The sequence below is a fragment of the Excalfactoria chinensis genome, chromosome 2 (assembly GCF_039878825.1).
Source record: "Excalfactoria chinensis isolate bCotChi1 chromosome 2, bCotChi1.hap2, whole genome shotgun sequence".
Classification (NCBI taxonomy): Eukaryota; Metazoa; Chordata; class Aves; order Galliformes; family Phasianidae; genus Excalfactoria; species Excalfactoria chinensis.
In genome coordinates, this window is record NC_092826.1 from 132,427,528 (window position 1) to 132,451,587 (window position 24,060).

At 41.3% G+C, this 24,060-nt stretch overlaps 2 protein-coding genes across 8 annotated transcripts in view; one reads left to right on the plus strand and one right to left on the minus strand.

Moving 5' to 3' along the window:
* Positions 1-16,295, plus strand: part of DIP2C (disco interacting protein 2 homolog C) — a 272,627-nt gene extending 256,332 nt beyond the window's left edge. For all 3 annotated transcript variants that reach the window (XM_072327844.1, XM_072327842.1, XM_072327843.1), the window contains 5 exons: positions 5,601-5,658; positions 6,412-6,486; positions 7,664-7,838; positions 8,926-9,049; positions 12,702-16,295. In XM_072327844.1, the coding sequence (XP_072183945.1) occupies positions 5,601-5,658; positions 6,412-6,486; positions 7,664-7,838; positions 8,926-9,049; positions 12,702-12,954 (685 nt within the window). In that variant the 3' untranslated portion in view covers positions 12,955-16,295. The remainder of the gene's footprint in view (positions 1-5,600; positions 5,659-6,411; positions 6,487-7,663; positions 7,839-8,925; positions 9,050-12,701) is intronic.
* A 5,279-nt stretch (positions 16,296-21,574) lies between these two features.
* ZMYND11 (zinc finger MYND-type containing 11) overlaps positions 21,575-24,060 on the minus strand; it is a 100,826-nt gene continuing 98,340 nt past the window's right edge. For all 5 annotated transcript variants that reach the window (XM_072327555.1, XM_072327556.1, XM_072327554.1 and 2 more), the window contains one exon: positions 21,575-24,045. In XM_072327555.1, the coding sequence (XP_072183656.1) occupies positions 23,923-24,045 (123 nt within the window). In that variant the 3' untranslated portion in view covers positions 21,575-23,922. The remainder of the gene's footprint in view (positions 24,046-24,060) is intronic.

Consider the following 24,060-nt stretch of genomic DNA (forward strand, 5'->3'; position numbering starts at 1 on the left):
TGGGAAGTCACCGGTTTATAGGACATAGCTACACAGAGGTACATGCCACAGACATTAAATGCCTTTAAATTAGATTCTGGTTAAGATTTGCAAGGAAATAAGTGGAGTTTTTTATCACCAGGAAAGGCGATGGAGAGTCAAGTTTGACAGATCTTCACAGCTTAAGAAAACAGATTAAATGGTCAAAACGCCCTAATTTAACTTTCTAATTTTTGCTCTTGATGGTGTTGAAAATATTTTTAGTTTGGAGAGTTAATGAAATTACAGTTGAAAAGTAAATAAAGTAGATAGAACCTCTTTGTCCGACCTGCAGCATTTTTTTCAGTCTGCATGTTCATTTTTCCCCTCTTTGTTCCAGCTTAATACAGAACAGTTTTCCAAACATGTTTCTTACATGATAAGAAAATATCCTCTTTTTCCCCACAATCTCAACCTGTAATGTAAGATGATAATCAGCAAGAAATTGTAAGGCTGAAATGGGACCAAGGTTTCCCATCATATCTTCTTGCCACAGAAAGGTTTTGGCTAAAGAGAGGACTTAGGGGTTATATGTTGATATTTGTATATTTACAGTGTATTTTCACTGCATGGCAGCAGTACTTAATTCATACTGTATCTGATTTCCTTTAGCTTTTGTTGCTGAAGTTTTTCAAGCATGAAAAATCAGCTACTGAAAAACGTGCCATCCTAACAGAATAGGTAACATTGAAGAAGTGAAAAAGGTGGGCTTCCATGCTGGTGTGACTGCAGAGTTCCAAGTAGGAGGAAGCATGATGGAAAAGGGTCAGTAGGGGAGACAGGGAATGGAAGCTCTATGTTGGAAGATGCTTTGGTGCACAACCTGGCTGACAGCAGAGGATGCTTGGCACACTGGCATGGGGGTGGGGAGGAAGGATGAGTCTCAACTTGTGAAAATGGCTGTAAAGGCAAGATAAAAGTTGGAGGTGGGAATTAGCCATGTGTTAGGGTAGAGCCAAAGTCTTTACCTGGAATCTGTTCAGCAAGAAAAGGGGAAACATTTTTGAATTTTACGCGGGAAGCTGCTTAGAAATAATAAGAGGAAGCTAAGAAAAATTCCTGCCAAAAAGGACTGTAAAAAGACTATGAAGTTCATTCAGTTGAGAAATTAATTCTGAAGGGAAGTAGAAGAAGCCCCATCATTTGAAATGCTGTAACAGGAGTAGACCAAGCACTCAACGTGCACTGCAGGGAGTAGCCTCTTTTTGGCAGGGAGTGGGGCTGGAATGACCTAATAGCTTCTTTCCATCTCTATTAGAATCACAGAGCCCAAAGTCTTTCCCAGTGCAACAACACAGCTGTGTTTGAAGGCTTTCCCAATTTTGGCATTGTAACATCAGTTACTACCACCCTGCACGTTCCAGGCCCTTCAGATTCCCCAAACAATACGTAATAGCCCTGCTGACAAACTCATTGATTAGTGAGAATACCGGCCAACTGTGGAATACATTTTGGAGCTTTTGTCACCAGATTGAAAAAGGAACTTCAGCGTCATCTGCAACTTCATGTGAGCAGTTGGGCAGAAAGGCACTGGTATTGTATTTCAGCATCCCCGTCACTACTCAGTACAGCACCGGTTGGCTGTAGGTTGTCAGCTTTCATTCTGAAGTCAGACTTCAGTCCTGCTTTTCTGTCAAAAGAATTTGATTTGAGGGAGATAAAATCCCATCCATCCGGTGTATTAAATAGTAATGAGAAAAAGAACTTAAGCCTTTACTGTTGTTTTGACTAAGTTTCCTATTAAATCCCATTAGGCAGGCTTTGAAATGTAAGCACCTTTCTCAACGGCAGAGCACCAGTTCAAAATCTTTTCTTAAGAAAAAAAAAGGCTGATTCTTTGGAGCCAAAGAAGAAAATGTTAAAAGTTATACTCTCCCATGCCCTGCCATATAAATACTGCAGGTTCATTGTGCGTCATCATTGCTAATAGCTTTGTAACAGCACAAGGGTTCCTAAACATCTTCTGCTTCTCCTCCTCAGTGAGATGTTTTGCTGGAAGAGAAGCTCTGTGTTTTCCCTGCATTCGGTCACTCATTTTTGTTTTCCTTCTCAGCTTGGCTGGAAACCACCAGTAGGCGCAAAAATAGCTTTCACACCCAAGGGCAACACTTTGATCCCACCCACTTGATTTCCAGGCTCTCTGCCCAGCCTGGCACTACTGTCATACTCTCCTCTGCTCTTCCAAGCATGAACTGGAGGCAGCAGGAGGGCTGTATGCTCACTTTGTGAGAGACCCTTTTTCCCTCCCAATGAAGAAATGCTGCAAAGAAATGGCCCTTGCCCTTCCTGCAGCTCTGATGCCTGGGAGCACGTTATGATTATTTGTGAAATTCCTACTTTGAGAACCATGGTTGGAAGGAGCTGTGAGTCCCCGGCCAGTATCAGCGGTGTGACTCAGGGCTGGAATTTCTCAGCGTTTATCACAGCTGTGATGCTCCCTGGGCTCTGCTCGCTGTATGGAATGGAAGGTGCACGAGGTCTCAGCCATGTCTGCTGCCTGCGTTTCTCAGTGGAAAATGGAAATCTCCTGGGGGAGCAGCAGGAACTATTTTATGATGAGACGGAGTAAAACTCATTTAAAACTTATTGCATAATGTCCATAATTTATTCGCAGTACTAGTCCCTGTAGAGTTAGTAAGACTATTATGCACTTAAAATTAAGTATGCACACAGGAGATGGTAACATCGGAATCTAATGTTGCACTTCTATTTCTCTTTTTTTAATATCTCAGTGGCAAAATAGCTTATTATTTCAGAGATGTTAGAGGTTTAATGGCATGGTCCCACATGCATTGTGAGCTCAGCCAAAAGTTTTTCACATAGAGGCTCAGTATCTGAGCGCTAACAAGGCTCGAGCAGAAAACCTCCCTGAAACGCAGAGTTGCTATGTTTAGTGCACTGCTGTGATATTTCTGTAGGGATGTGAGGAGGAAAGCACGTTGTGGGGGAGTTATAACAGAATGGGAAACTGAGAAATTGCGCCTTCTGGATCTTCATGTGCTAAAACTCAGAGGAGATGAAAGGAAATAAACAGAGAAGGGAGCTTGAAGAATGTGCTAGTACTAACAGCAAGGCAGGAGGCACAGCTGCTGAAAGGACGGGAGAAGGAGGTGGTCAGAATTATGAATGTTAATTCATTTCCAGTAGTCACTTCACCGACTATTTAATATATTTCTTTATTTTATATGATTTCTGAGCTTTACTATGTGCAGTTCTTGCTAGGCATGGAATTCAGCAGCATTGCTGAGACGTGTTTTAAAGCCGAAAGGGAGCAAAGAGCAGTGGAATCCTCACAGAATTGAACAGCTCTGACCATACACTTTTCCTGGCCCAGAGTGATTTTATATCAAAACGGAATTATTTTCATACCAATCTCAGATTCAAAGAAGAACTCGCTGCCTTTTGTCACGCCAACTTTCTCACCTTTATACATGGCTGGAGGTTTTGTTTAAGTAGTCTTATTTTTAAAAATCAAACCTACTTGACAAATGTTGGTAAATGATCGAAGAAAGTCGCTGCTGGAGGAGATCCCGTGGGTGTGAGACATTGACCAGTTCTCCTGAGAGCAGCTACCTGTCTGCAGATGTGCATCGAGAATCAGGCACGTCAGCTCCGAGCTCACTTTAAAAGCATCTTCTATTTCTAAACTTACACAGATTGTACAGAAGAGAGTCACGTATAAAAAGGCAGAGATAGAGGCATTAATTAACAACTGCTCCTTGCAACATTTGATTTTCTTTTCTCAACATGCACAGAGTTATTTTTAAACCTCTTGCTGCATACTGATAAATATGTCTGCTTTGACTTGCTGTTAGAACAGCAGTGCAGGAGTGTCCTATGCAGACATCTCTGTTATGGGGCAGCATGACCTTAGTCATACATGTACTCCATACAGTGAAGCTCCTGAGGTTCTGTTGCCCCACATCTGTATCACTGATGGGACAGCTGGATACTGCAGCTTCAGTGCTTTTGTGGCGGTGGCCCTGCTGCTTTTCAGCTGTCACAGGCAACATGAGTGTGTGTGCACATGCATGCCTGTAACCCTCCATAGGCATAAGAGGGCAATAAATTAAAATTGCGTGGAACAGAGTTCTGAAATTGCTGGGAACTTGGGTTGCATCTCTTGATTTTAGTGTGAGAGGCTGCTCGCACTGCTGTACTGTGCCTCAGGGCTCAGCCCTGCCCCATCCATCAAGGCTGGGAGACTACCCAGCACTGCAGAGGAATCTCTATTCACTGTTTCTGCCTTGACCTCAACAGTCCCAGCTTTTATAGATAACTTCTAGAGCAGAGAAATAGTACAAAAAGAAGGGAAGATCTCCTTTGATGTGTAGGGGCTTGAAATTGCCAAAGCTTTGTTCTTCCCCAAGGGACCTTTAGCTGAGATCTCTGTGTCTCATCCCTCCCTCCCCAGACTGAGCTCTGCAGTGCCTCACATATAAAAAGGTGTCAGAATGGTCCAGAAAAGATCTCTCATGACAGCTCCTAACTGACTGCAGTCCTGTGATCACTTTAACTGGATCCAGTTCTCCCCACACCTCGTTATGCCTCCCTGTGCCGTCTCTTGTGTCAACATTTCTTTTACGAGATTATTTTTTTTATAGTCTCAGGGATTTTTTCTTTATAATGGGGCAGTTGATGGAAGGAGAGGGGTAAGAACTGCTGGCTTGGTGGAAGAACAGATTTAGATCAGTTGTGTGGGTTATGAAAATTTGAAAGAGTGGGAAGTTTTAAGCTTTTCGTGGTTCTGCTACAGCTGTTAAGGTATCTTGCTTAGTTAGGATTCAGAAATGCCTATTTGTTACCCGAAATCTCTTCCCCATCTACTGGCTGTACTGGTCAGCCATTTTAGGACTTTGCAGTCTCTTTCGGCTGTTAGATGGGAAATTTCCTTCCATCTTGCTTCTCCAGGAGGGCAGCCATGGCTGTTCCTTCAGTGGGACAATGAGTTACCTAAGAAAGGAAGAGAGCAGACCAGAGTGCCACGCTCATAACGGTCTGACCCCACCAGTAAATGCATTCTTCATTCAATGATTTTGTTTTTTTGTTACTAAAATGTTTATCAAACGTCCACTGAAAAGAATCAAACGATTGCTAAGGCAGATTTCCGTCTGAGTTGTGGTTATGGGCTATTTAGGGATGACTTTGATTTCAACCATTACCCGCTCACAGAATGTGGTTGCTCACTCAGCTCACATGCTTTTGTTTCTGCGCCCTGACATTTACGACGCTCTTATGGAAAATCAGTGTTTTAGATCCCTTTTGTTGGGAGTAATTTTGTGCTTGGAATTCCAGTTACAAAAGTCAATCAAAATAAATAAAAGGTACCGGTTACATTGGAAGAATTTAGTGTTTAAGAAAATGTTTGTAGCCATCTTCTTTTCATTATTTTCTAAGCTGTAAGCTTTGCCAAAAGTTAAATGTTGGGCCTCAGAATGTTCTAGAGAATATAAGCTTCATCTGTTCCAAAAATAGCATTAACCTCTGTGACCATCAGCCATTCCCTTTAGAAATGAATGTCAGCGGAAAGCAAATAAACACAACCATCTACTATCCGTATTATTTTCACATGTATTTTACAGAGTTCGTTTAGTGGAAAGAGGATCTCCGCATAGTCTGCCCCTCATGGAGTCAGGAAAAGTAAGTGCTGATAGAAGTTTTAAACATCTCCTTTGTAGTAAATATTTTCAGTGTGTTTCCATTTCTGTTCATTTTTCAAGCAAATGCAGCACTCCGAAAGGCTTTACCAGCTGTGCAGGCCTCTCTTTGCTGCTGGAGTCCCAGCATCAGGACCTGATTCACTACTCACCCCGCTCACAGGCTGCCCTTAGCAATCTCTGTGCTCATCTAAAGCTGTCTAATTATATCTTTGCAAGCGTTCATGTCAGAGGATGCTCCGTGTGCTATTTTAGGTTTTAGCATCTGTCCACCTCTGCAGCGCCCGTTACATGGAGTCACTGTCAAAGGTCTTGTTCTTAAGAGATTACATGCTGCCTGTAGGGTTCCCTCTTTGCTTCAGATCAGGCTTTCATGTGAATAGGGTGGGTTTTTTCCATTCTGGTATGTACTGTCAAAGAGACTTGGGGCTGTTTGGTAGGATTTTTGTTGGGGGGATTTTTTATATCCGTTCATTTTGTAGATCAATATTTGATTTCTGACAAGTTTTCAGTGATGGAGCAGCTTTTACAAAGATAAGGGTTTTTTTTTTTAGCATTTCCCAGATATCTAGATTTATTGCATCAATTGACTGTTTCAGTTTTTTATTCAGTATGTCTACTTCAGCTCTTTAAGGATGGCTTATGGTTTGTTTTGAAGGTTTTGGGGGGCAAGAATATTCAGCTTATGGTAGTGTTAGGACCTACATCCTCATTGCTTCATGTGTTCTTTCAATAGATCCTGCCTGGAGTACGTATCATTATTGCTAATCCAGAAACAAAGGGACCCTTAGGAGATTCTCATCTTGGTGAGGTGAGTCATGAAAACTTCACCTTTGCATACTTGGAACTGAATCTCAGGGATAAAGCTATGGAAATGTTTGCCATTGGTTTCCTATCATACATCTGAGTAAATGCAAGGTTAAAACAACTTGAATGATGCAGACCTTAATTGTGTATGAAGTGCATAGCGTGATATTTGTATCTTTATTAAAATGTTATCGGCATACTTGATAAATGCTAATAATAGCTCAAGTCTATTAAATAATTTGAAAACAATCTGCTTTCTCTAACTACATTTTCTACTTGGCGCTTGAGTAATTCCAATGAAAACTTTAATGGAAAAAATAACTTTATTGATTAGTCTAATTTCAGCTAGAGGGGTTTCAGTGTTATCCTCCTTATAGTCATTGTGCTTCAGTGCACTGAAGTACTCTCATTAGCTGAGCTGAGCAAGGCTATGTGTTTTTCCAATTTATTTTTAAGTTTCTAGAGAGCGAAAAAAACTTAAAATGTTATTTTCAAAGTGCAATTAAAAGATCTAATTAACAAAATGAGGGATTTGCTTAGTCATAATTAAGATTGCAGTCGGATTTGTGAGATTCATTTTTAAGATTTCATCACTGAAATTGTGAATATTTCCACGATGTCTTGAGTTAGCTGAAATGAATCCTTCTCCACATGTGAAGGTCCCTGGCCTCTCCCTTTAAAATAATGTAAACTGCATTTCTAATGTTGTAGCCTTTCCCACAATACTGGTGCTGTGGGAGGTATCTGTCTGTCTTGTGTGCATGGACAATGTCCAGCTGGATCGAATACTCTGAACCAGACTGAGGGGGACTATGGAAGAGCAGTATGCCTACAACAGCATCTGAGAATTGCCATAGCCCAAGCAGAGCTCATAGCAATGATAATTGCAGGGGTCCGTGTGGGTCTGGGGCTGACCTGGGGCTGGAACGCTACAGGGAGTTTCCCCACAATGTGACTCCTGCATTCCCATGGACTAGCACAGCTTAGCTCTGTGCTAAGTGAGGTCAGATTTAGGTCTTGACTGTGCCTACAAGTGGGTCAGGAACAGTGATAAAAGGCACTATTTCGTGTTACATGTATTATCTAGCTATGACTGAAAATATTTGCATCAAGAATTTTCAATAATGCTTCATTCTGCAAAGCTGCTTTAATTAATACCAGTATAATTGCTTTTAACTTAGATATGGGTTCACAGCACTCACAACGCCAGTGGGTACTTTACCATATATGGAGATGAATCTTTGCAATCAGATCATTTTAATTCGAGACTCAGCTTTGGAGACACACAAACTATTTGGGCTCGGACTGGCTATCTGGGGTTCCTGCGAAGAACAGAGCTTACAGATGCAAATGGAGGTAAGGGGTTTCTTCTTGTCTGCCAAGGGTCTGTGCATGTAGTTCAGATTATGCTGGCGGTGTCTCCTGGCCTATGTTGTCCGGCTGGTTCTGTCAGTGAATCTATTAGAACTGCAAAAACGCCATGTTAAGACAATCCAAAAATAAAACAAAGAGCAAGATTGCACAGTCTAGTAATGTCAGGAGAAGGGAAAATGGCTTTAAACTTAAAAGAGTGGAAATTTAGGTTAGGGGTTAGGAAGAAATCCTTTGTTCAGAGGGTGGCGAGGCAGCGCAACAGGTTGTCCGGAGGAATTATGGACGCTTCATCCTTGGAGGTAATTCAAGGCCAGATTGCATGGGACCCTGGGCAGCCTGATCTGATGAGCAGCGATGAGCCCATGGTGGGACTGGATGATCTTTAAGGTTCCTTTCAGCCCAAGCCATTCTATGATTCTATGATTTGTGATTACCACCATGCAACTCTCCGAGTTAATATAAAAAGAACCAGTTATCTGCTTTTAAGTCTATTAGCAAACATTCTTTACTAATCAGCCTGCTATCTTTTAAAAAGCCTCATTTCAGCCTCATTTATTTCTTTAGTCAATAAAAATTCATATTACAAGAGGATTACTCTTCAAAACTTGTCATTTGTCTTAATGAGCAATTTGCTGTCTAACGTGCTGCACTTATTTCTAATTGATGAACACTTCTGTAGTGCAACTTAATGCACCAGTACTGACCTTCTCAATGCTACTGGAACAACGTATTGCATAATGTTAGGGTGAAATCTTTGAAAACAAAGAGAAACAAAGAGTCTGTTGTCTGTTTAGAAGTTTGCCTTGAAAAAAGAATGGTTTTTTTGTTACATCCACCTTTGGGACAAAAGGAACTTGTCCCACTGGACGTGGGTAAAGACTTACATCTTCTTTCTCTTCTTCAGATGTCAGTAGTGTTTCTACATTTGAAAATCAGTTAGGGGGATCAGAAATTCATGGACGATTTCTGCTATATGTGTTTTCCTTGATTATTAATGTGATTGTTTTTGTAATTTGATGTTCTGGAGAACAGAGTCATTAATTTTTACTTTTTTTTCCCTTACAACCAGAACGCCATGATGCACTTTATGTGGTGGGTGCATTAGATGAAGCCATGGAGTTACGAGGGATGAGGTACCATCCGATCGATATTGAGACCTCTGTCATTAGAGCGCACAAGAGCATCACAGAATGGTAAGGGTTATATAACACTGTGGCTCTTATATAAAGCCAGAGTAGCTATATTATCTGGGGTTTTGCTTGAATATTGCAGTTGATCCAGGAAATGATCTGTTGGGATGGTCACAGGATTTATTACTCGGTGGTAAATATGCCTTTAGGACAAAACTTTTCATGAACAAATTCAATCAGGAAGGATTGTTTTTCTTTATTTGGTGTGTTTTGAAATACGAGTGAAAGATTAAACTTTCAGTTTGAGAGAAGCAAACAGCTCTCAGGTAGATCAGTGGATGTTTCCTGTTCTAACCAGGAAAAAAAAAGCTTGGGATGAACTCAAGCTTTACGAGTGCTCTTATTAGAAGGAGTAAGCAAGCAGACACTTAAAATAAATGAACACACTAATAAACGTTATTAGTGAACACACTGTTGCTTTCAAATTGGTCATTAATAAATCAAGCAGTGATCAAATCAAGGTCACAATGGAAACTGAAGCAGTAAATCAATGAGTTAATAACAGTGTTGTCTTAATCAATGTATCACATCATCAAACGCACACAGCAGGTAATGATTTCATGAGGCCGACTTGAGACCAAATTGCTTTTCATTATTTTTGCATCAGAAGACTGAATCAGGTAGTTGTTTTGGTTTGATCTAACCTCAGCTCAGCCCTTCTCCTTTCAACCAAAAGCAATCATCTCAGCAGTTAGAGCAAGTCAGATAGTACAGGATGTGACTCTCCATTTTTCTTTTTAGTCTTGGCTATAGGGTGTGTCCTGGAGCAGTAAAGAAGCATAGCAACCGTACTGGTCTCTTCAGTGACAATTACTTGCCTTTTTCTTAAGCATCTGTTGTAATTATGGCAGATAATTGCTGGGTTGGCTGTATCTGGGGTTTTACCTGATAGCAATGTCCCTGCAACATGATCATCACCTTGCTCTATTGGCCCTGACAAGAGCAGAGGATTCTGGGTCCTCGTAGAAACCAGTGCAAACCCACAAAGGATGCTGTGAAATGCTCCTTTCAAATGTGTTGTATTCTTATCAACAGTGGATGTAAAACTGTTCAGGGAAAGTCTGTTATAGATGGCCACAGATACAAAATCTGTGTGTTCAGGTGTACCTACTGTCAGAAATTTATGTGTCCTCCCAGGCAATGAATGAAGCAGCCATATCATACTACAGAAGTGATCATCACTGATTTCAGTGACAAAAGAAAAGGGCTTAAATTGTATTTCTTTTCTCAAGATCACTGAGAGCTCTTTGTGAATCCCTTTCCATCCTTCCCTTCTATTACCATGGAAATCTTGAGTGGCACAGGGACAGCTCAGAAAGGGTTGGTGTAGGCTGGGAGAATCAAAGAGAAAGGCCATCAGATTTCTTCAAGAAGGTAGAAGTACACGCAAATAATTCTCAGACCACAAGCAAAATTTCATAAGCATTATGTGATGCTATTACTGCCCCCTACTCAAAGGCAAATGCTGAAAGTTGTTGGGTAGTTTTTTCCTCAAGGAGGAGAATTTACTGATGAGTTGGATGTTTCCTGAAGTGGTCCTTCAGAAAAACGGATGTTCAAAGAGAGAAGTTGCCAGTGTGGAGTTTTCTTTCATAGTCATTGTCCTGACCTTGACTTTTCTCACTCAGCTTTTCTTTCAGCTTCTCCTTGAGGTCCACCTCTTGTCTTTGGGGAACACCCCTTGACAAAATAATATCCAGTAAAGTCTTTCTTTTTATATATGCTTTTGTTTGGGTTGGGACATGAGCCTTTGGTTTTGCTGGAGACAACTATTGTTTCAGTTACAACGAGCAGTTAAGAACTGAACTGCATTGATACCTACTGCAAACAAAAGGTACTGGGCATGCCCAGTCAACTAATCATAAAAATAGCCCCAGCTTCAAAGAAATGTGCTCCTTCTGTAACATGTAGCCCCACTGAGGAAAGCATGGACTTCTTGACTGATGCAAGATCTTGCTGTGCAGCTTCTGTTATTGAGGATCTGATTTACAGATCATTTAAAATGAAGAGATTTTAATAGCACAGCCTATGCCTTCGGCCCTCCTCTGCCTCAGAATATAACAAGCACAGTCCTTTTTTGTTGTGATGTATAACTGCGTCAAGCCATGTAAATCCATCTCAGCTGATGGGAACGTAAAGGACAATATTTCTTTGTATTTACAGCGGTCATCACTGAGTTGGAATCATGACAAAAGAAATAGTAAGTTTTAAACTGACGCCTTCTTAAGAGTGTCAGTGATACTTGGAATGAAAAGCGGCTTCATAGCTTCATGAGGGTTTTTGGAATTAGTCTTTAGAACTCAGATAAACCAGCTTCTTGAGAGCTTTGTTTTAGGGACCTGCTGCTGAATCCTTCCATTAATTGCTTTCCCAAGTAACAAGTAACAGTTGGCCTAAGGCATGGTTTCAACTGCTATCTAATATTTTGATTAAACCACCCAAGCTTTTGTGTTAAAACGTATGTAATATTAACTTAGATGCTTGGGTAGCTTACTACAGCTTGTGTGAGAGCATAATTACAAATTAAAATTCATTTAATAGCAGCACTGAGTCAAAAAACAACCTTACTTTGAACACCCAGTAGTTTTCCAGATGGATAAGCACATACATAGGCACATAAAAATTCAATCAAACTGTTCTTCAGCAGGATCTGAAGATGAAATATGTATTTTTAATAATAAATGTTTTTCACCTAAAATCTATTCTTCTAAGCGTCAACTTAGAACACATTTTCATAGCTAACTGTTGGGCAAAGTAAGATGTGTTTTCAATATACGAGGATATTCAGAATTTAGATAGACCAAAACAGTGCACTTCTGTCTCAGTCAAGCATTGACCTTAGCATAAGCAGCTCTCTTGAATCTGCCTTAGGTACATAATTTATTCTAACTTGCAGGTACTTATATTCAAGACTGTTCTGGAAAATCATCCTCTGATTTTTTAAGGTAAAGGAGGATAAAGTACAGGATTTGATGTATGAGTTAAAGTGTAAAATATAATTATTTATGTTGCGGGAAAAAGTGTAGATCAAGAAATCATCACAGTTCACATCTTAAACATGTGCCAGAACGAGACTGTGCTTTCTGGATCCTCAGTCCTGCTGACCTGTGTAACTTCAGATGCTTTGGAGAAATTAGAGAAAAGGGGGGAAGGGATGGAGGGAGGAACACACCGTCCCATACTGACATAGCACTCAGCGAAAGCCCATTCTTAGGCAGTTTATCTTTCATGTGGGGCTGTTTTCTTTACAGCATTGTATCTCTGTCTTCTCTTTTAACCTCTTTTACTCCTCTGGGCTGCTCTTCAGAAAAACTCAGATAAGAACCTCCACCCACATACTACCTACCTTCATGAGCATAGTGGTGATGCGACAGCTTGCTGGGAGCTGCACTACTTCCTGCTGTCCCCATACACAGCAGGCAAGGATGAGACTCGAGATTCTGCCGAGTGTAGCCTACATCTTAATGTTGCAGTGATGTCAAAGAGGAAGCTCATCAGGCTGGTTTTCTGCCCTGTCTGTAAACACCTTCTCTCTTGTCTCTTAGGTTCTGTGCCTAAGCACACAGAATGAGACATCGCTGTTAAAGCAAGCAGTAAATAAGGTGGAATGGGTGAAAAAACTCCAAAACTAATGCTTCTTTTTCTTTGATTCCAGTGCGGTGTTTACCTGGACAAATTTATTGGTCGTTGTAGTTGAGCTGGATGGATCGGAGCAAGAAGCTTTGGACCTGGTTCCTTTGGTCACCAACGTGGTCCTGGAGGAGCACTACCTGATTGTAGGGGTGGTGGTGGTGGTGGACATTGGTGTAATTCCTATCAACTCCCGTGGAGAGAAACAACGTATGCACCTACGAGATGGATTTTTGGCAGACCAGCTAGATCCCATCTATGTGGCCTACAACATGTAGTCTTGTACCTTAAAGCTTCCATGGACTTTACTATAGATGTATAAAATTTTTTGGTGTCCACTAAAAATAAGATGCTGACACTCATCAGAATGGAACTGTTTCTATTACGACTTTTCAAAGCAGTCACGATTGGCAGGAAGTGAAATGTGAAATCTTTTCTTTACCACTAAATTCTAGAACAGGAGGACTCTGGGGTAAGGCCCTTCGGTTTGGTGGAAAAGCCCATTGAAAACTCTTTCTTTTTTTAGTTTTTGCTTATCGGACGATACTGCTTTCTGAGTAAATGTGGCTTTGTATTTGACATTCAGTAAGCTGAAGTAGATTTTTTTTTTCTTATTATTATTATTCTGCCCTCCGAATGGATTCTTTTTAAAACAATTTGCAGACTAACACAGAGAGTCGTTTTCTCCATTTGTTTTAATGTGTCATAAAAAGCTGATGAACAACACAGACCTTTTGCTAACTTAAGCCATTTTAGGTCCCACGTCTTAGGAAACTGTGTAGTGGTACGAGGAGAAGACCCAAAGCAGCACCTTTCCATTAGAAATCCAGCGGCTTTCTGGCGGAGACGCCAAAAGCACAAAAGGCCAAAAAGAGCCTTGGCTGTTAGCGTTAGAATGGAAGAAATTTATAAATAAGGTGTATTTCGGCGACGAACTTGCAAATATCTTTGTACTAAACGGAAAAGATAAAGTAAGTTAACTACTTCTTCTGTAATTATGTACAAAACCTTTAATTTATTTTGATCTCTTTAGAAGTATAAAAGAGAAAAAAAAAACATTCAAGAATATTAAACTCTTGAAATGTTTGCTAATATAAAAACAAAGTGTTGTATTATCTTGAGTGGATAGTATCACATCAAATATATATATATGAAATATAAATTCACTAATGACAAAAAGATTTTAAAGTTTAAAATGCAGTACTTGTCACTTGCATGGTGTCTCCCACTGTAGATAATCAAATGTTACTCACAAACCTTTTGAACGAAGCAATCCTGGATTGCTAGAGTATCCCTGTCTAAACGAATCCTCGTGATACCAGCAAGTGGAATTATTGCTGCCTTTAAGGCAGTGAATGAATTTAAGACTAAAAATGCACTACAATAATTTTTTTTTTCTTTGCCGTGGAGGCGACAATAAATATTCGTGCTGGCATGTGCATACACTTGTTAGACTTAGAAGAGGCAGGTTGAGGAGTAGCACTGTTGTCTAGCTGCAGAACTTTGTTGCACAATTTTTTTTTCGTTGTTTTAGTTGGTGTTTTTATTGCTATAATGAAACATTTTGGGGTTATTTGCACAGAGTTATCAGTTTGCCTCTCAGCTAGGACACGTAGCTCAGTGGCCAAGGCATCCAGTTTACATTTACATAAAACGATTGTTTCAATGGTCTTTAATTTATCCCTAACGGAGAGGAGCGTGCGGTCACTACAGCCAAGCCAACACGAATCGTGCATCTGCTAACTAGTCCCTAAACCAATTAAAACATCAGAGGAACCGAACTGCCTGTTTACAGAGCGGAGTCCCGGGGTCTCTGACCTGAGGTCATCCATCAATGGGCGAAGAGTAGGAAAACATGCATCACAGCTGCCTTCATTTTACTATCTTTGGATAAAGGAGAGGTTTGATTTCCCAGTTCTGTTGTCTTCCCTGCACTCCACAGCCCTTTTTTAAAAACTTCCCCGTTCCTTCATGTGGTTGTACCTGAATTGACCTGTTTGTGATCGAGAGTGGGATTTACCAGCTGCAGTCCAAGAGTGCTTTTCTCATTGTCCAAAATGACGTCCTTGTGCTGGCTCTCATTACCGGATATGCATGACTAAGATTGTTGCAGGGCAAATGTAACCACATTTATATCTATCTCAACCGAGGGACGTGTGTATTTGGTCTGTCTTTGCAGAACGCTGGATGAGAGATGGACCCCTGCTAACAATAGTTTTGTTTGGCTTCTGAGTCTCAATGCTGAGTGTTTGAAATCTCGTTAAAAGGTAGGGACGTTTCGGTCTGCATGTACAGTACAGAGCATCTTACCACGTCAGACTTGTTTTATTTCAGACCATCTATTCAGACACCACAGTCCTGTGAATAGCCCTATTCATGCTCTGAAGAACCATCCTCTATTTTGCCAAATTCATTTTCTGCTCCCTTTAAAAAGAATAAAGTCTGTTCCTAATGGCAAGTAAGGTTTCAGACAAGATGATTGACTAGAAACATCATTGCAGTGTGCAAACTAACTTGTGAAGTCCTGCTACCGCTGATCTCAGTACTGCAAAACAAATTTAGCTGTCATTTAAGGCATCACTTTAACCCTCACAAAGTCAACTTTGCATTAGTAGTGAAAAAAAAAAAGAGCTGCAATGCAGTCGTGAAGCGCAGTTAATAACAGCTCTCTTCTGCAACCTGTCATCTGTGGTTGTTAAATTCTGAGTTAAGAGAAATGAGAAACCGAGTTTCTGGTTTTGTTGTGCAAGCAAAAGGCAGGAAACATTTAAGCACCATCAGACTGAGCAATAAAGAAGGATTGTTCTGTATTAGAAATTGTACTGTAGATAAACCATTCATGAGAATGTATAAAATGTTTGTCTTGTGACCTTGTGCTTTTGAAGTCAGACAAAACCATGTAATCAACTTGATGCACATGCACAAAACAGAGGGTACACAATGAACATTGAAACACGAAACTAATCAAACAGGAGCAGATTCCTCATGGTGCTTGTTTATTATATATATTTAATCCTGCTTGACACTTTACCCAAGGGAAGACTGTCCCTTTTATCAGTTGAATGTTAGCAGCGTTATTTCATAGAGTGTGGTGACTGGTTAGAGAAATTCATGTAACTCAGCCAATCACAGTTTCAAACAAAAATTTTTATGTGCAAAGGACAGCAACCTTCTTGTATGTTAAACCACCAGTACGCTTTGTACATCTGTGATAACGCCTGTTTTATATTCAAATGAACAAATAAAAGCTTTTATTTTTGTTGCTCTGAAAATATCAGTTTCTTAATTAGTCATCTAAAGCCGAGCTTGGCGGAGCCGCGTTGAGCTCGGCGGAGGAACACGGAGAGCTATACTGTACTTTTATTTTGTTTACCTCTCTTGTTGCATAATTTATTAGTACAAACCACGATACTTTTAACGATGTTTAAATACTGCTGTGGGCATTTCTTGCTGAAAGACTTTCATATGGCAACAAATGTTTTTGTGAAATGTTTTTTTAATTCTTTTTAATATATTCAAATATACTGTTCACATTTTTTGCTGAAAGTGTAAAGATATTATTGTAAGCCTGGTAACATTTTGTGAGAAGCAATAACAAGCATCAGTACTGTAAAACTCCTCAGATTTGTCACATCCCTTTTGTCGCAAGGTCTCGCTGCCGGCACAGCGCGGATCAGACACTTCAGTCTCTGAGCAGGTGCTGAATCTCTGCTGGAGCTTTCAGCCAGCGCAAACATCCGGGCAGCTCTTTGTCATATCGTGGGCTTCAACCTCTCTGTCAGCTTTAGCTGGCCAGACACAAGCACGGAGAATTGTGACACAGAGCTCTACAAGTTGGAAGGGACCTCTGTGGGCCATTTAGTCCAACACCCCCGTAATGAACATGGACACCACGGCTAGATCAGGTTGCCCAGGGCCTGGTCCAGCCTCACCTTGAAAGTCTCCAGGGATGGGGCATCAACCACATCTCTGGGCAACCTGTGCCAGTGCCTCCCCACCCTCACTGTGAAAGATTTTTTTCCTTATAGCCAAAGCTCTACAGGTTACAAGCAATAAAACCATTTTGGGAAATGGCGGTGTAATGCTTAAAAGCAGATAGGGAGTCTCAACAACAAAAATATGTAGTAGGGTTATGAAAATAGCGTGTAACTTATACTATCATTATATTATTATTAAGTTAACATGTGCCTTGCCAGTGAAATGCATCCCATTATATAGCTCTTCTCCCAACACGTTATCCTCTCTCCTAGTTATTCCCTGTTTGAGCATCCTAGACACACAATCTTCTCAACACAGTTACTAAGGAGCATCTCCATATTAGATATGTTACCACCCTGTTATTTTTAAGGATATCTCATATTTCTTTGTGGAGATAGGAGGGCAATACTTTCTAAGGTTATTACGTTTGTTCTAGAGATTCAAGTCATCGCATTTGTTCTGCCTTGTGCTAGAGGTTAAGATGTCACAACTGTTTTGTCCTGTGCAGGCCTACCCTGCAGATATTCCTTACCTTGGATTAGCCAGAACGCTCCAGTTTCTTCTAAGCAAAATATTTGTTGCAACTTAGTGTGAAAAGCAACCTATGCAGCCATTTTGAAAGAAGACTGTAAGTTTAGTAAGGGCCTAGACTTTGATATTAGAAGCTTCTACTGCAAACACACAATCTAATCTCACACCATTGTCATGGGGAGTGGAGCACAGAGTCCACTGGGTTTAAGCACGGGGCACCACAGCAGCAGTGATGCAGATCACCAGGACACCCACGTGAATGTTTCCTCTCAGTCTTTCTCTTCCCCCTCATTTAGTTGGTAATGAGCAAAAGTAAAAGAGAGTAAAAAGCAGATGAAGTGTGGACACGGCAATGTTCTCTGTTCAGTTTAAGGGCTGTAGGTATTTTTCATCTCAGCGTTTTAGCACAACAAGAGGCTTTTAACCACTGTCTTAAACCACAGTAAAATGACTATTAAGGATCACTCCATTGTGAACATTTGCAAACAAAACTAGATTTCCCTAAACAAAACCTTTGCTCATATACTTTCCTAATAAGTGGCTGCATAAAGTGTGATTCCAGTCTTTCTGCATGTGTATGCAGACATAAGTGCTTTCATTTCAGTATCCTTATAACTGATGAAGTCGTTTATATCACCAGCACATCACATCCAGCACATCTGTGGGAGGGCTGCCCCGTCAGGATGCAGTGCATCAGCCCAAGAGAGGTGTGACATGGTGTAAGTGTTGGAGAAAGCAAGCAGATATTCAGGTCAGCAGGAGCTGTGGGCTGCCTTGTGGCGCCCACAACACGTGAGCATCTCAGGGTTGCACATGACCTGTAAAAGTGCAGAATGCAACCATACAGTAAGCTTGAGTTCAATAAATGGCAAAAAATTTGGCTGAAATTCCATCCGGGCAGGGTTTGCAACAATAAAATCCTCAGTAAAACCTCTCCTGCCCTTCGTGAGTGGCCTCGTACAGAAGCAGTCCTGCTCTGAACATAGAATTGAGTCAACTGAAAGATGGACAAAGGAGGTTGCTAAATAAAAACTAATAGCAGAGGATAAAAGGATGTCAAAGCAAATAGCATCCCCCTCAGAATCCCATTGTTACTGGTTTGGATTCCGCACTCTTCGTGCAGTCAGCCCTAGTGAAGCCCTGTAGTACAGCTTACGGAGCTGCCCATGGAAAAGATGCTCAGGAATGCTCTGATCGGCATCTCCAGCTCCACTGCTGAGCTGAGTGTCCCCCACTGACTGTCATGGTGTTGTAGAATGGCTTTATTAAAAATTTCATGGCACCGGTGCATAAAAGGACCAGAGTATGAAAGCACAAGTCAGCCTTTTTGCAGACCCCAGACAGGAAGCAAAACAAAATGGTCCTCCCCCTCCTTTTCTCCCTCCTCCTCCTGCTGACACACACTGGAACTCAGCCCCAGCACCACCCTTGGCTGTCAATCCCCCAGGCTTCCCAAGTTTACGGGGCCCGTCAGTCAGTGAACTGTAGGAGTTCAAACCACCGTAAAAACATTACAGAATCCCTGCTCTGAGGAGCCGAACCACAACCTCCGACGGTGATTTTCTAATTCGAAATTCAGCCCTTTCTACAAATTATTTTTTAGGATCACTGCAGGCCGAGGCCCTATGGGTGCTGCTTTGCTGTGCCAAGCAGGGATTGCAGCAGGTGGGAGGGAGGTGAAGATGGGCTGGAGGACATTCGTAGATCGGTTGCACCTCAAAGGGGCATTCAGTATGGAGAGTGACCCCATACGTTATGCTGGGAGGCCAGCAGCTCCAAAGGCTTGGCCAGCAGCCCCACAGCAGCTGACGGTGCTGGGAGCCCAGAGGTGGAGCATTGCTGGGTCTGGTGGCTGCAGGGAACTGATGAGCAATTGCATTTCTGACCTGCTGAGCTTCCCTTTTGTGGTCTTTACAGCCTTGTGACATTCAGGGAAAGGCTCTGTACGCTGCTCAAGTGTCGTGTCAGCCAAAGAAATTGCTGACCAAGTGCATGAGCATCATTTTGTCTGTGATTTTGTTGGAGAAGGAACCTGCATTTCTGCTCGGTACTGGTAGAGCTGTGCTGAGCCCATGGCACCAGGCCTTGGTGCGCCACACAGGGAGTCCAAGGGGGGTGTTCAGATATGAGCCCATTCACTCGGTGTCTGCAGAGAGGCCACTGATCATCTCGGAGGCCCTTTCTAAGGGATGAATGAACATCCCCTGAGCTGCGGCCTACAAGCAAGACAGGGCCCGATGCTGCACATGGCTCCGTGCCGTCCTCAGGGCAGCCAGAAGACACATTTCCCATCAACAGCATAGTTAGATGAAATAATTAAATATATAAATAAAGAAATAAAGGGATTTTCTTCCTTTTAAACAGCGCTCTTTCTTAGTAGACATTGCTTTCTGTGTAGTAGTCCATTCCCAGGCACCACCGAAGCATGTCGCACACCCAGCTCAACTGCACAGTAATTCAGACCTATTTTTAGGTACCTCTCTGGGGCAAATCCAGCTCTCCTTGGAGCCTTACACCAGCTCAGCTTCCACCCTGGCAGCCAACAGCAGCTGGCTGGTGGCTGTGTGAGCATGCACACATCCTGCCCTTCTGGCACAGCACATGCCCCTCACTCCCTTTCTCCCTGAGTCCTCAGCCTTTCTTCTGTATCATCTTTAATTACTTGTCTCCTTTAATGTGAAAATTATCTGCACAGCAGCCCCTGTGTTTAATTCCAGCCCATCTCTCAGTGCTCAGCACCCAGCCCCAGGCAGCAGCAGAGGGAGCAGCAATTCCTGCTCTCTGGGTTTGCTCTGGGTTCTCCTTTTCCAGTTTGGAGCCTCCAGCAGCCCATCAGCTCTTTTTGAAGGAGCACTGCTCGCCATATAAAAAGTACTTCTACAATCCTTTCGGCTTCTGTAAATCTATTCCACTTATAAAGAAAGAAAGAAAGAAATAAAAATAAAAGAGGGTTTTTTTCTTTCTTTTCATGTGGTTTCGGGAGGTCCGAGGCAGTTTGGTTTGGTGTGTTGTTGTTGTTTGGTGTTGTGGTGTTGTCTGGGGGTTTTAAACATCTCCCTCTTCAAATAAGCACTAGGCTATTTTTTTTTTTTCCCTCAAATGGATGCTCCTTTCCACATGCAATTGAATTTCCTTGACATGAAACAATGAAAGAAGGGTTTTTCTAGTTTTCATACATACATCCCCCTCCATAATTTGATTAATGACAGCATTTGGAAAGCATACGTACAGTTTGCATATGTGCACTCTGTGAGGCTAAAATTGGCCCCTAACTACCAGTAACAAATCCTAAACATATTTCACATCCTCGTTTAAGAGCTGGAAAAGCAAACAAGCCGTGAGCTGGGCTGATCACTCCACCTAAAGGAAGCAGGAGGCACAAAACTGCCTATGTAAAATAAAGAGCCAGAGTTCAAATAATAATAATAATGGAAAAAACACCGATAAAAGGAGAAATAATGCCTTGGAGCAAGCTCTGCTCACTGCTGCAGCGTCGCACAGGGGATCTTGCTGCTGGGCTGCCCATGCTGGGCTCGGAGGCTGGCTGTGGATCTCCAGAAGGGAAGAGGCCTGGCAAAGGCAGCTGGGAGAGAACTGCTGCCATTTCCCTGATCCCATTTTGTTGGTTTACTTCAGTATAAATGATTAATTTGCAAGATGTGAGCTATGCCGCTTGTTTGTGCTGAACCAAGTTTTAGCAAGCTGAATGAGTAGCATTCGTGCTCTTGGGTAAAACACTGTGACTCGTGTAAGAGCAGAAAACTTCGGATAGCAAAATAATAAAAGAGATCTTAAATATTTCAATTGTACACTGATTATTTTCCTCTAACCAGATACTAATTCCCACAGACAGACACAGGGAAATTGCTTCCCAGAGCCCCTCCTGCTGCCTTGATGCCATGACTGAGCTCCAGGACAATCCTTCCCCCATATGTCCCTTTTGCTGGGCACTGCAACCAAATGGGGCTGTGTGGTGATCTGTGGGGTAAATTGTGTCAGTAATCCTACCTCCAGGTACAATCACCTTAACCCATCCACCCTGGGCACAGGATTACTATGGTTATGGGGTTGGGGTAAGGGGCAGGCAGGGCTGTGGGTGAGACTGAGGGGAGGCTGCAAGCTGCAGTCACACAGAAGCTGGCATGAAAACCAACACTTGATGGACACAGCCCTGGAGGGCAGCTGGATCTGAACAGGCTGCTAAAACTCATTGCTGTGCTGAGAGCTGTGGTTCAACACCCAAATCCTTGCATGGATCCACCCGCTCACCCCCCGTCAGGCAGCAGCAGGTTGCAGGGAGTCCAAACATGTTCACCCCATCCACAGCCCTGTGCATGGCTACCCTGCTGGGGCAATGGGCCACAATTAACACACACACGTTCAGCGAGATGCTTTTTCATTATTTTTTTTTAAATACATTTATTACCCAATGTTAACACATTAAATGACTCTATATATTGCTAGTCAGAGCAGCTTACAAAATGCCAGAATGCATCATAAACTGGACAGCCACAATGAATAATTACAATGTGCATAGTGGCTAAGCTCAACACTTTAATATAGCTTTATGATTTGCAGAAAAAAAAAAGAATTAATTTTAAATCATGATTCCTAAAACAATCAATTGTAATTTTACCTAAAACTGATACAAAACCAGGCCACAATCTTTTTTTTTTTGTTTTGTTTTGTTTTTTTTTTTTTTCTTTAAAACACACAGTTTTCACGCTGTAGTAACTTGGAAATGTGCAACCGTGTCAACAGAGACAAAAAAGCCAAAGTAACACGAATCTTACTTTCATGCAGCTATCAGTTAAATATTACATATTCTGGAATGATTTTACACCAAAAAATATTTCCACAATAACTTGCTTTCATAGGGGTGGATCGAAGTTTTGGAACTCGTAAAGTAATCAAACAGGATTGATTTTTAGTTGTGAAGTGTCTTACAGTCACAACACAGAGGCGACAAAAGTTAATCACACATTAATCAGGCAATAATGTAGCTGTGGTAATACAAGTTACCATCTACGTACTATTATGTCCTCCCATCCGCTCACCGCTCAACTTCCACAAGGTGTTGGGTGCTGTTTGGCAGTATCAAGTCAATTAACTTCTATCACCGCTGTCAGTAAAAAAAAAGATCAGGATTCCAATGGCAGTTCACAGAAGTCTTAGTTGTTGTTTTCACCTTCACAATGACCCTGACAAATCCTAGAGAAAACTTTTTTAAAAGGCTTCCCTCCTGATTCCTCAGCTTCCATCGTTCCATCATGTAATTGCTTTCAATAAATATCAAAGATCTAAATAAATATTTACAAATTATTCCTCTAACTCCTCAAAAAAAAAAAAAATAGCGGGATGATTAATGGGCGTCCGACTCGGTCTAAGACCGGCCTTGGAAAGAAGAAACTAAAATGCGGAGACGCTTGAAAAGAAAAGCCGTTTAAGTAAGCTTTACATCTATTTAAAAACTTGTCTCTGAACATGGATGCAATTCATATATCTATATATAAAACAAACAAAAAAAGAAAAATCATTTTGTCAACTATCGATCCATTCCTATTGGTAATGCTTCTTAATCCAGACATTCCGCAAAATACAGACTTTTTACAAATCACGGCATCTTTAATACAAGAAAAATTAACATGCATTATTCTTCATTCTGAGTACAGTGATGGAGCTCATTATTAGGCAATGACCCATTACTACAAACATAACGGCTTCTGTGAAACGTTAAGTGCTTTTTCTCCTTTCCTTATCGAGTTACAATGGACCAGGTGACACCAGACCGTAGGCAGTCAGATGATGACATTGGATTGGGGAGGCTGAGGGGGGGGCACACTAACGAAATTTGTAAGCCTCGTAATCCCACATATGAATCAAGGTAGTTGTTTTTTTGTTGTTGTCGTTGCTGTCGATTGGGTTTTGTTTTTATTTTTTTGGCTTTCCTTATTCTTGTTACAAGCACTCATGTCAGGACAAAGATGAAATGTGCAAACTTCAAAATTTAAATATTCATTTTTCTCTAAGATCCAGCTCAGTAAAAGATTACCCCAGTTCCCTGTGATTTTCAACTACAAGATCAAAGCTAATATTTTGTTATAAAAGTTATATATTGAAAAGAAATAATGAAAATAAAACACAGTTGGGAAATATTTAAGAAAAAATACGCAGGAGTAGCACCTGCTGTGTCAACCCTGTTCCCTAAATTCAATCATGTACCCACTGGTATAACCAATAGATAATGCCTTTAAACAGTAAAATTAAGCTGAACAAAACCAGCTCAACAAGGTTAAGAAATAAATGTTACATCAAGGTAGTATGCTTCGTTTTGCTGAAACAGTTCTAAAGTTCTTACGCTCAGATCTAGTTTTTACACGTTCCTTTTGTTAAACTCGCATGGTTTGTTTCTAGATCTGCTGTTTTTAAAGGTTAAAATCTCTGTAAAACCTAAAAATGCTTTAAAATTTGCTGAAAATGCAACAAATCCTCTAGTTTAAAATTAGTTAAAGTAACCTGCTCCCAGAGATGTTCAATTCATTCCGCTGGCAAAATTTTGGAGGAGCACTGAACAGAAGATTGAAATTACTGTGCAAAATTTCTTTTACGAAAAGTGTTTAAAGGCTGGTGCAAAATGGGAAGCAAATTCTAAACAATTTTGGCTTCTTGGAAACAAAAACCGCTGTGTCTGAGAATAGCAATCATCGGGGTGACGTTCTCGCGGAGGAACAGCTCTTTCATCTTTTCCTGCGGCAGGTACGTTTGTGTTCAGCATGCCAGTGCTCCTGCTGACACTTGATGGAGCAGTAGGAAGTGTTCCAGCAGCAGTGGTACATGGCCTCCTCTTCACAGTTGTAGCACTGGAGAGAACAAAC